The 12112-nt window shown below is 42.3% G+C and overlaps 1 protein-coding gene across 1 annotated transcript in view; it reads right to left on the bottom strand.

The window, feature by feature from the left end:
• Window positions 1-11745: 11745 nt before the first annotated feature.
• HIVEP1 (human immunodeficiency virus type I enhancer binding protein 1) overlaps window positions 11746-12112 on the bottom strand; it is a 32327-nt gene continuing 31960 nt past the window's right edge. Inside the window, exon 9 of the mRNA XM_010000987.1 lies at window positions 11746-12090. Within this exon, the coding sequence (XP_009999289.1) occupies window positions 11746-12090 (345 nt within the window). The remainder of the gene's footprint in view (window positions 12091-12112) is intronic.

Below are 12112 nucleotides of genomic sequence, written 5' to 3'. Positions count from 1 at the left end.
TTCAACAGGCAGCTGCAGGATCCTATATGTAGGCAATAGCAGTCTGAAACTCCCCTCCTTGTGATGCAGCAAATGTGGCTAGGAAAGACTTCGAAGAAGGCTCAGCAACGTGCTAGGTGTCAAACAGCCCTGGGAATGATCTTTTACAATTCTTCTGACCATCTTCCTCAGCCTCACACCTGGCCAAGTATGCACAAATTTCTGCTGGACAGAAGAGATACAAGCAGGAGGATAGAGAGAAACCAAGTAAAGACTGCCCTTCTTATTTCAGCCCTCCTTGTACAAAGACTGTATCATCCTCATAGCCTCTGTTGGACTCGGGTAAATCCCTGTCCCTCTTGAACTGGGGAGCCCAGAACTGGACACAATACTCCACATGTGGCCTCTCTAGGGCAGAGTAGAGGGGAAGGAGAATCTCCCTCGACCTGCTGGACACACTCTTCTTAATACACCCAAAGATACAATTTACCTTCTTGGCCACAAGAGCACATTGCTGTCCCAGGGATAACTTGTTGTCTACCAGGACTCCAAGGTCCTTCTTCATAGAGCTGCTTTCTAGTAGGTCAGCTCCTAACCTGTACTGGTGCATGTTGTTGTTCCTTCCCAGGTCATTGCCTTGCCCAGAGTCTTCCCGCAGGCAAGGCAACTTAGCTTTCCATGAATCCAAGTGGAATTGGATAGATAGCTGCACTTCTAGAGCTCAAATTACTAGAGTTATGAGACCTGACTTGACATTAATAACCAGTAAACCTTAAACATGAAACTTGAGTGTAAAGCAAGCAGCTGAAGTCAGGCTGAGCACAAGAAGGACTTTCGCTACATGTTGTGTCAAAACATCTGCTCATCTGTGTGAACCTCTGTTCTGTCCCCTCCTCTGGGAGAGCACTGTGCTCATGAAAGGTTACTCCAGAGCAGGCTGTATTCTTGCTCCCTTCTCCCTCCCATACTCTGTCTCTCTGCTTAGTAGCTCGTCTCACAACCCACACAGTTCCTGGCCTATAAGCCCATTCCAGCCTCTCGGCATTTTCACACATCTGGCTCCAGGTTTCTTGCCTTTCCCAGGCCCCAGCTCATCAGCACTGGGGCAATCCCTCACCACACTTCACACCTCCAATGAGTAACTAACTGCAAACTCCTCTGCAAGAGCAGTTGACAAGCATGTTCTCCTCCCTCTCCCTTTGCTTCTTTCCTGACATAACTAATTTCATGCTTCTCAAACTGCAAATCTGGTCTCTTCAGAGCCTGAGATTATCCCTAAAATGACTGGAGGAAGGGAAGACTGTACAGACACCTTTTGGCTTGCATAAACTCCTTTTTCTCCTGCTGATTTTTAAAATAGAGCTATCAGTTTTCCACATAGTCATCCAGCCTGACTTAATGAGCCATTCTTTTCCAACACTTCACATTAACATGTTTATATATTTGTTTGCCTGGCTGGGTTCTTCAGTAAGTGTGCCTTTGGTTCAGGTGCTCCCAGCAGACCACTGCTCTGCCAGGCTGCAGGAAGCCCTCCGTTCATTGCAGCTGTGTCCCCAAATTATACTCCATGACTGATTGCTTCTGGGGCAATTGCTCAACTGTAGCAAGCAGAATCTTAGATAAATTGGATGTTTTTCTACAAAACCCATTTAACACCGTGCCTTGGAGAGGCTGGAATCGGTCTCATTCTTTGCAGTTTTGTTTCTGCAGTATTAGCTGATGATCCCAGCAGGAGGATTTGAGTGTAGAAGCTAGGCTGATATCCTGCTAACTGAGGATGTGGCTGGGAAGGCTGATGTTAGAGGTGCAGGGGACACTGGTCGTTCTGGGGATAGCCCAAAAGGAAGTGTGGACACATACTGTTTTTATTTTAAACAAGAGATCGTGGCAAGCCAGTCCTTCCCTTGCCAGTAAAGGGGTGTCTCTGGTTTATTGACTCTTTGATGAAGTCTGTTTCCAGTGTCAGGCTCATTTCTGTGACAACTGCTAGGACATCTGCACCTGCAGGGCTTTTCTTCTCCATTTTGCCCCTGTACTGGGTAAATCTGAGTTTTGATTGAGGTTGCAGTAGCAAGTACTCAAGCAGGGAAAGTAAGCCTATCTACTGTACCTACATTGCTGAAAGCTTTCTGTGAAATTGGATTAGCACTTAAATGTGATGAAGCTTTATGTTCCAGGCTCTTTTTAAATGCTCTCAAGAAAAAAAAAAAAATTACAATCACATGCCAAACTCTTCTATGTTTGGGGACAATTACAGTATCACCAGATTATTACAGTGTTTCTATAGTGTACTCCCCTGATTCTACTGTTAAAACATAGAAGAAATCAGTCTGTTTTGATCTTATTCAGAGCCTCCCGTTAGAGTGACTTTCACAACAGAACCTAATTTGTCACATTTTATTTGTACTTTAATTTTATTATTAACAGATTAATGAAGCTGGTAATGGGTTTCCCGATGCTCCCTTTGGAAATGCGAACCGTGTCACTTCCTTACATCAATCTGCTGTCAGCAGATGAAGTGCCTTTGCAAAATGCTATTAACTGCTACCAGAAGCAATTAGTCAAAATAGCAAGTCAGCTTCAAAAGGAGACACCCCAGATCCCCTCAGTGCTTTAGGAAAAGCGCATTAGTGGGATTTAGTCTTGCCAGCAGACACGGACTTTAGGCCCTGCAGTAGGTGTCTGGGTTAATGGGACATAGAAATGCAAATGTACCAGACTTTCATTTGCTTGAAGGAGTAATGCCAGGTGAAAAAAAAATATATGAAAAAAATCACTTTCCAGTGTCGTTAACAACAGTCCCCATTGTGCCAGAAATACCTGAGCTCTGTTGTAAGATACTCTCTGCTCCAGCATGAAAAATCTGTCCGTGAAGTCCTGGCCCTCCTGAAGGCGGTAGGAGATTGCTCATGATAACACCAAGGCCAGGATTTACCTTTATTTTCTGGCCCAAATAATTATTTTAAAACTATCCTCCCTCACCCTCCAAAGTAGTGAAGTCCAGCCCCTTCCCAGATAGCTCCCTTTTTTTTTATGCTGATGCCAGAACCTCACAATTTAATTCCTAAAGGGACAAGCACAAACCTGGCTTGGGCCTCCCTTTTTGGTGCCATCATTATGCAGGTAGCTTTGCTGTCTGGTCAGCACTCCAGCATGGGACTGACAGAATTGCAGTATTGTACACACACAGAACAGGTGCTCAAAAAAATGGTCCCTGGTAGGATGAAGTAGGAGTGAGTTTGAATGATTTTGAGGCGCTAGCTTGCACCTGCTGAGAAAGCCAGCAGTCCTCAGCTCCCCTCCCACTGCCCTGGGTGAACTGACAGGGAGGAATCAGATACAATATCCTGCCTGCCCAAAGAAGTTTCAAGCATGTGCTCAGGCATGGCTGCCTGGCACCTACAGGTTGCTTTCCAGGTTGGACAGGTCAACACTCAGCTCCTTCCTCCTCCTTCTCTCAAGTGTTGGAAAATGATGTTACTTGTTTTTTACCCAGTGAGTTGCTAATTACGTGTGTATTGCATGCATGGGTCCAGTTGAAGAGGGAAGGTCACAAAAAAACCCCAGAAATGCCACAGATTATGAAAACCAGAAAGTTTATCTGTTTGCCCTCTGGACTGGACAATGAGGTTTCTGTCTCTATGCAGAAGGTGTGAACCTTTTGCATCTTATTTGGCCCTCATTCCTTCATACCCAGTCCCACCTCCCTTGTACGGTTGTCGTGGCCCTGATGGCTGCCCTAGTCAGGGAGGGTGCAGTGAGGGTCCAACCCTGGGCTCAGCTCATATTCCTCTCACAACTTTGCCACGTGCTGATACTCCCACACTGTAATTTTTTTTGGAGGCAGAGAACAACTCGGCATCAGACCTTGATGATGTTTTTCCTCAAAGAAAACATGAACAGCTGAACCCTACCCAGGGACTTGGGCAAATGATAGTATGGATTAAAAAAACACCCTTTCTTCTGGCAAAGCCTCTTTGATTAAGAATACACAGATCTAATTATGTTTCTGAGTATTTGCAGAGCATTTCTGGGTATTTTTTCCTCCATTGCCTTCAAGTGAGTATTTGGAGTGCATAAGGTTAAAAGTGTTTCTTTTCCCCTTCAAGTTCAGAGAGCTAATAGAAGAGCTAGAAGTCTAGAACTAAAAGCCCAACACAGTCCACTCTAAGATGTAAGAGCAGCACATTTTATCTTTCTTTTATATGAGCTTAATGACCGAAAAAGGACAGTTCATTGGTCTTTTATTCATCTATTTCAACTGACTGGAGGAACAATTTCTTGAAAAACCACAGTATATTTTTCAAACACTCTCATAAAAATGGTCTCTCTGACTATCCAAACACGGTCTTAGATCAAACACAGCTCTTATTCTTAAACATACTGATTAAAAGGTACTCAGTAAAAGGAGAGTTTAAAATTCTATTTAAAAAAAAAAAAAGATAAGAACCTTAAAAGACCAATTATGTGTGCAATCTTCTAGATCAAACACTGCTGAAATAAAGACTTTAATTGCTTTATCAGATAAAAACTGTTCAAAGATCTCAGGAGGAGAAGAGACTTAAGATAATCTAGTTTGACCTCATGACCTTAGGTTTTGGCATTTCACTGGTACAGAATCTTTCCAGTTTTTCATACAGCTAAATAGAATATTGAATAAATCCACCAAGAACACAACGCACTGCATAAACTTGAAAAAACAGACCACATATTTTCATGTTCCTTTAATTTGTGTGTTTGTAGGCAGGGCTCAATACCTATATGGATAGTACCAAGTCCTCTGCTGAACTTTTCATGCAGTTCTTCCTGAAGTTTACAGATGTAATTTTCTATCAGGTGGGATCTAACCTGAAATTTCCAACTGCAAGGGAGAATTAAGTATAAAAGTGCAAATACTTAAAAAGGGTAATTTGTAGAAGGCTCTGGGTAAGCCACATTTCCAAAGTCTTGCTACTTTTTTTCTTCTTTTTGTCTTTCTACCATTACTTCTATAACAAGGGCTTAGGATTGTGTTCATAGCAGGACAGGAGGGAGAAGCTGGGATGCATTTCTTCATGTTTGTCTTTTCTAATCTGTCTGAACTGTCTGATGTCTTCATATTTAATACATTCTGAATCTTTGATCTGAGCTGGAGGATGTCTCAAGGAGCAACAATGATGCACAGGAAACCAGGATATCCACAGGGGAGCCAGTTACTCAGTCCAGCAGAATTAATCAGCATTAGGTGTGTGAGCTCCTGCTCTGAAATATTGTAAATAAGAAAGAGTCACAGATAATTATAGGTATGGGAATAAACAAAGAGAGAAACAAGTTTAAGCTTTTAGGTGTAAAAAATTGTTTCTGAACCACCCACTTGATTTGTTGGTGGAGTAAAACTGTCAGGTCTCCAGACGAAAACATGACTTCTTAATTGTTCTTTTTGACTCGATATGCCTTGGTCATAAGAGATGGGAAGTCTCAAGATGGTGGCTTTTTGAAGGTAGATCCTGCTGATGGTGCCTAATGCCTTTCCCAAAATCTGTGCCTGCATAAGGCCCAGCACTGAGCAAGATCCCTGCTGGCACACCAGGGCCCTGCGCTCCTGGAATGCAGGTGGATGTTCGTGGTGATGCTCCCTGTGTGCTGGTCCCTCACTGCACGTGCGTGTCCAACAATCCCTCCTGCCTAGCACAGGCATCCTGGGGAAAGCCCCTCACAAAAGCAGGGCGCTGCTGCGAGGTGGGTGAGCCCAAAGGGCTGTGAACTGACTTCCAAGGCTGCTGCTGGAGCAGCAAGCTGACAGGGTGGGGAATGACTTAGGAGTCAGTGATGTTATTAGTGAGCTGCTGTACATGAGTTGCAGCTGTCACCCACGTCAGGTCATGTTTTGTTTCTCAGGAGGAAGAAGCCAGTTGTAAGGTGTTCAGGTGCTGACACTAAAGCGCCTTAGAAGTGAAAGGCTTGTACCTGGTTTCGCTGGGACTTCTGAAGCCCAAGAGGGATGCTACAACCATGTTAAACTTAACAGAAAGAGAAAATACTAGGGGTATTTAACTTGACAAAAAGCCTTCAGCTGGCCTGTTTCCAGCACGAATGCCTCACACATGGTAATGGATTTCAGATACACTGAAGAGAACAGCCGCAAAACCAAACAGGCCTTAACATTTGACCTTCTTGGGGAAAACAAGCCTACTATTACCAAAGAAAACTAAGCATGCCTGGCTAATTGACTCATCTTAGGACAAGTTTTGTTTCCATGACTGAATCGTAGGAATGTAAAGCCTTGCCATCTTGCAGTCTGCATGGCTTCCTTAGATCTCACATGGCATATCTGAAAATCACCAGCCACCTCCTAACATTTTGAGTAGTGTGGCCAGTGCATAGAGGAGAAGAGGAGGTACGTAACACCGGCAACAGCTTTGCTGTAAGGGTTTTTGTGGGGTTGTTTGGTTGGTTGGTTTTTGTTGTTGTTGTTTTTTGAGTCAGCATTTCTGGAACAAAACATGAACATCAAATCAGCTAATTACATGCTGTTACATCCTTGTTTGCTCATCCGCCTGTAGACGTTCCACATAAAATGACCTAATACTGAATATGAAATATTTTAAAGTAGCTTTTTGTCCAAAACCAGCAATAGTTAGAAATCCAGTGTCCACAACCAAGACTTGAGTCTTATCCTTGGATAAGTGGTCTTATCCTCAAAGATAAAAGCCATAAATGGTTTCTGTGTGATATAATTCTGTGGCATTTTATGAATCATTAAAAATACGGGTTCTAAGGCCCCTGACAAGCAAAGGAAAATTCTTCAAGGCAGAGAAAGACAATTCTAACCACTTAAAAGAACCCCTAATAATCTAACATTCACAAGTAGAGACTGACCACAGCAGTCACCTAAAATGGTTTACACCCATTGTTCATATTATAAACCATGAAATTAAAGTAAGGATTCCTTAGAGTAAGGTCTCAGAGGATCTTTCAAAAGCAACAGAAGCAGTGGCCTGTCAGTTAAATCATCTGAAGGCTACCTCGAGCAAACACTCTTAATTTGCACATTGTTTGGTTTCCTTGGCTTTTGGCAAGTGACCCATGCTAAAACTGAGTATTTTTTATTCTGTTTTGATGAAACAATCCCTATGTTAAACACGTTTGAATGGCAGTTTACATGTTTAAACTGAAGTGTTTATAAAACCTTAGTGAGGTTTATGTTGCAAAAAATGAGGGCTTCTGGAACAAGCCCTGGAACAAGCTTCTGGAACAATTTTATATTCTGTTTAACATACATGCTGGTAAACTTTAGGTGAGGCAAATCTGTTTATTAAGAACCCATACAGAATGTTTATCTAAGTGTAAAGCATGGTATGTCTTTGTTTTATGGTGCATCTTTGGTTTTGCGGTGGGCCAGGCTGTGTTCAGCCTAAGTATGTCATCTGAGATGAAATCCATGTGATATGTATCTGAATTTCCTTGTGTGCAAAACACTGCTGTCAGACTTTCTAGTAAGGGACTAGCTGATATGGACCAACTGTAGGCTGCTTTAGCTTCAGGGCATAAATTACAGCAACCCTTGCTACAGCAAGTTAGTTGAGAAGTAAAAGGAGCATGAGTGTGAAGAGCAGGCGTAATCAATACAGGGCAGGGCATTGCTGAACCTAGTTAGGATTATTTCAGGTATGGCCCAGAAGTTGGGAGCTGTGTCTGGAAATGTAATGGTACAGCTCAAGAGGTCTGAGGTCAGTTACAGCAAACGTAGCTGTCTCTGGTCCTACAAAGTGACAGGCAGGTCATGCTGTAGCTTATTAAAGCCCAAGATGGGGATTGTAGGCACATTTCGAGTCCACCATTCCAAACCCAATATTGTTACATGGACACCAGGGGGACCATGTTGCCTTTAATATTAGATATCCACATCACCAGTTAACAACATGTATTTCAGTAAGAAATCAGTTGAGGTCTGAGTTGAAAGAGAAGAGCTACAGGCTACCAGTCAATTCTTTTTCTAGTGAGGGCTTTTGGCAGATATCAGGGAAGCATCTGTATGGATCTCATGGAAGATGACCATGCCATGTCCTTACTGTAGCTCTATTTGTACCACGCCTTTAGCTAGCAGCTGCTTGCACCCTCTCAATGAGGTGGTGTGAAGGTGCCAGACTGTGCCTGGGCACACTGAGGAGCAACACTTGCCCTGGCCTTTTAAAGTTTAAACAGCTGTGCTGGATTTGCCAGAGGGTGTCTGACAGCGTCGTTAAAAAGTGATCCTTGAGTAAACAGCCCTGGTGCTATTTACCGCAATTCAGCTGCAATAATTTACACCATCTGAAGAGCAGCCTAATCCTGCACTGACAAGCCTCTGAGATATTTGTTACTGACTCGAACAGAGGGATCCTTGTGGGAAGGGGAGTGCAATTTCCCAATTATTAGAGACTCAGGACAGGAGAATAAAAATACAACACAATTTAAAATGAAATGAATTAATTAAAAATGAAAATGTAATCGCTGAAGGGAGTGGTCACAGGCTTGTGGCAGTACAGGGCACCCACGTCTGCTGACAGATAGCATAGATGTTGGTTTAGTGCACGATTAAAAAGAAACTGCTAGACACTAACAGAGAGGTAGAGTTTAACCTTCTCTTGGGTCTGGTCATGCTCCTAGTTTGTTGGATTTTTTCCCCCGTTACACAAATTGTAGAGGCACCTCAAGGTATATACATTTGCAAACATGCTAGAGGGAAGGGAAACTGTGTAGCGTTTAGGACCACAAATATCTATCTTGTAGAAAAGTGTGATTTCCTCGCAACGAAATCTGAACAAGCAAAGATAGACCTGCAACTACCTGCTAATCTCAGTGTTTGTGGCGATTCTCCTAACATGGCTGATGTGGTTTACCTGGCTAAGTGAGATGATTGCTTACCACCAGGTAGTACCAATCTCTTGGCCCCTTCTCTCTATTGTCCTGCTATTAACTTACCAAATGACACACATCTTAACATTCCTCTTTGTGACATATCTGCTGTCTTGTCATTCTTATTTTTTCAAGATACTGCTTCCGTCTCTTGACCTTGATGCCATGTGGATAGCCTGATATATCTGGTTGGATTTTCTGTTAAATTAGTGAATTTAGAATTAATCCTTGGACATAAGCACACCACAAATGGCTAGTCAAGTAAATACTGAAAATGGGTATGAAGTAAATCTGTGGCATCCCTAAATGGTCAGTAAAATCAGGACTTCAGGGCATGAGGAACAGCAATTTCTTACCTACTGCTTCCTTCTAAAACTCAGAGAAATTATAATACATGTGATGGCATTCAAACTTTTGGAGATAGTTTCACTTTGCTGCAAATCTGTTTGGTCCAGTCATCTTCTTCTCATGCTGTAGACCAATATGCTCCAAGCATAGTGTGTCTACTTTAAAGAAGGTAAAACTGATGCAAAGTTTTAAGCTCATTAACTACAAACCTTCACCTGATTGTACTAGCAAAAGTTTCAGGCTCTCAAAACATATGTAATGCAGCAATGATTTTGGTTTTGTTTTTTTTTTAACTCTGGCTGGTTCAGGCAATTTCACGTTTGTTATAAGTTAAATTATGTAAGACATGTTGACATCACTACATGTTTATAAATAGAACATACAAATGCACAGTGAGATTTTACACAGCAGTTGCATGTGAGACAGGCACAAGTTTTAAGTCCAAGGCTGTGGAGTGCCAAGTACCCTGAACTCAGTCATTAAGTTCAGTGTGAGTTGAGAGTGCTTTGTAGTTGTGGGGCTCAGGCCTGCAGTGAAGTTCTGCACAGTAAGGAATTAAGCCAACACATGTCTGAGCCCAGAGTAATTTCTACTTTCTAGTACATACATTTCTGGTTGCTGAATTAGTACAATTGGCCGATAATCACAGTGATAGAAATGATTTTCTGGTACTGAAGTGCTCCTTCTGAAAGCTAATCAAGCTCACTCAACATCGCCTACAGTTTTACAACACACTGTAATGGGATAATGTAATAAGTAAAATATAAGTATAGTACAAAAGCCAATGCAAAGTTAAAAATGGATCTAGGGTAGTGCTGTTCTTCGAGTATGAGCAGTACAAAGAATGAATTACTTATTTGAGTTGGGTGCAGGAGTTAATCTGTGAACAATGTTCCATTCAGGTTCACTCCTGATTTTTTTATTCAAGTTTTGCTTCTCACCTTTTTCTTCCATTTGACGTGCTCATCCTTGTTATTTCCATAAAGGTGATCATGCTTTTAATTTACATTTTCCAGTTCTGTACTGGAATTTGGTTGTTGAAATGATTTTATAAACTTATAAATGTGATAGAAGGACACAGCCAACTCTAACTAAAAATCAGCATGAATCGCTGGTCAGTTTGAACTTTCAGGAATGTGTAGCTCTGTACGATGTGAGACTTGTCTCCTGCAGTAGTTGAAGACCTTAAAATGTATTGGTAACTTCAAATGTTTTTAACTACGTGCAAACAGAATTTTATTAAATGTCATTGTTCTGGGATCCATGCATGTCTCGTATGCCCATAATGACATGTTGATTTAAGGGCACATCCATTGAATGCTAAGACCTCTGCTCCCTTCTTTTCCTCCTGGATGAATAAGGCATAGCCATATTTAAGGAGAAATTGGCTTTGTCTACCTGTAAATGAAGATCACCTGAAATGCAGTCTCATCAGAAGTTGATGGTAATTGGTAATGCAAAGTCCTCATTTGCAGCAGTGGCATTTTCACCAACTGTATGGTGGATTTTGCAATTAAGAACACACAAAGAATTATTCCTTTCTTGCGTAACAACATTTTAATGTCAATAAAAAGTGGTTTTATAGTTCCAAGATTACAAATAAAAAAATATTTCATCTTGTCCCTTTTGCTACTTTCCCTCCAGGAGGTCTTCAAACGTCAGTTAGGAAGTGTTAAAAACACAAGGCGGATGGATGCTCGCTCTACAAAAAAAAAGCTGAAGGACTCCCTCCCCACTTTGCCATCAGTGGATGTTTTGAAATGAAAGGTTTTGCTCCATGTGAGCCTGAAGAGCAACTCTCTCGCTCGTGGCTGGTGAAGCTAAGGGGGGCATATACCACCACCACCGGATCCTTTCAAGCTGAACGCAGCCGAAGGGAACTAGAAAGAATGAGCCAAGCGCCTCTCCAGCTACCAGGGCTGCATCAAGAAGGCACAACATAAGCAATGGTAAAGTCAGTAAACAAAATTTTACTGTAATATTTCATAACACAGATACTGTATTTCTCTTTTAAGTGTAAAGCTACCGTCTTACACAAGAAAGATGGACAGACCCTTTTCCAAGACTAATATGGATACAATAAATATGGAGTTTTACATACTAGATCTGTACACAGAAACTTGTCCCACAGCCATAAAAATTTACATTTAACAGTGCAACATATAATTTAATCCTTTATTTATCTGACATAGGATGTTTACTTACTAAACACAAGCAACTACCTGGTTTTAATATACATATTTTATATATATATATTTTATATATATATATTCAACAATTTGTACATGTTTCTAAACATAAAACTCCAAAAAGGCACAATCGTCTATACAACATGTACAAAAATGGCTGGAGCTGACAAGAAACAACAATTATTGGTCAAGAGTTCATGATTGCACGAAGATTAGTAATGGGTTTGTGTCAGAAAAATGTGCTTTAAGGAAAGGAAGGTTTGCAAAGAAACCTGTAAGTGTTGTAAAAACAAACAAACAAAACAAAACAAAACAACCCCCAAAATAAAAACGCAATGAAAAAACCCAAAAACTAGGTTGCTATGACAAGTCTGTCCTCATCGTCACTGCTGCCGTCGCTAAACTGCACCGTGTTCTGCCGCCGGGGCAGGGCGGCAGGCCTGGGCACCTGTCTGTCCAGGGAGACAGTCTGGCGGAGCGGGGACCGGGTTAAGGCGTCGGGACTGGCCCTGGAGCGGGGCTCTGCCAGGCCAGCCCTCTTCACCTGCAGGGAGGGGACGTCGCGCTTTGGCTTGGCGGGGTGGGCGAGGTCAGGGGTTTCAGGCTCTGCTTTCAGACCTGGACCGTCGGGTCGCTCATAGTCGGTCGGTGGGGAGAGGTCAGGCTGGCTCTTCCCGCCGTGCCGCTGGCCGCCGACCTGCGGGGGAGGGTCCTTGCTG

This window comes from Chaetura pelagica, unplaced genomic scaffold, assembly GCF_000747805.2.
Source record: "Chaetura pelagica isolate M959 unplaced genomic scaffold, ChaPel_1.0 scaffold104, whole genome shotgun sequence".
NCBI lineage: Eukaryota > Metazoa > Chordata > Aves > Apodiformes > Apodidae > Chaetura > Chaetura pelagica.
The sequence above is the reverse complement of the archived record's forward strand: the minus strand, read 5'-3'. Positions and strand labels throughout refer to the sequence as shown.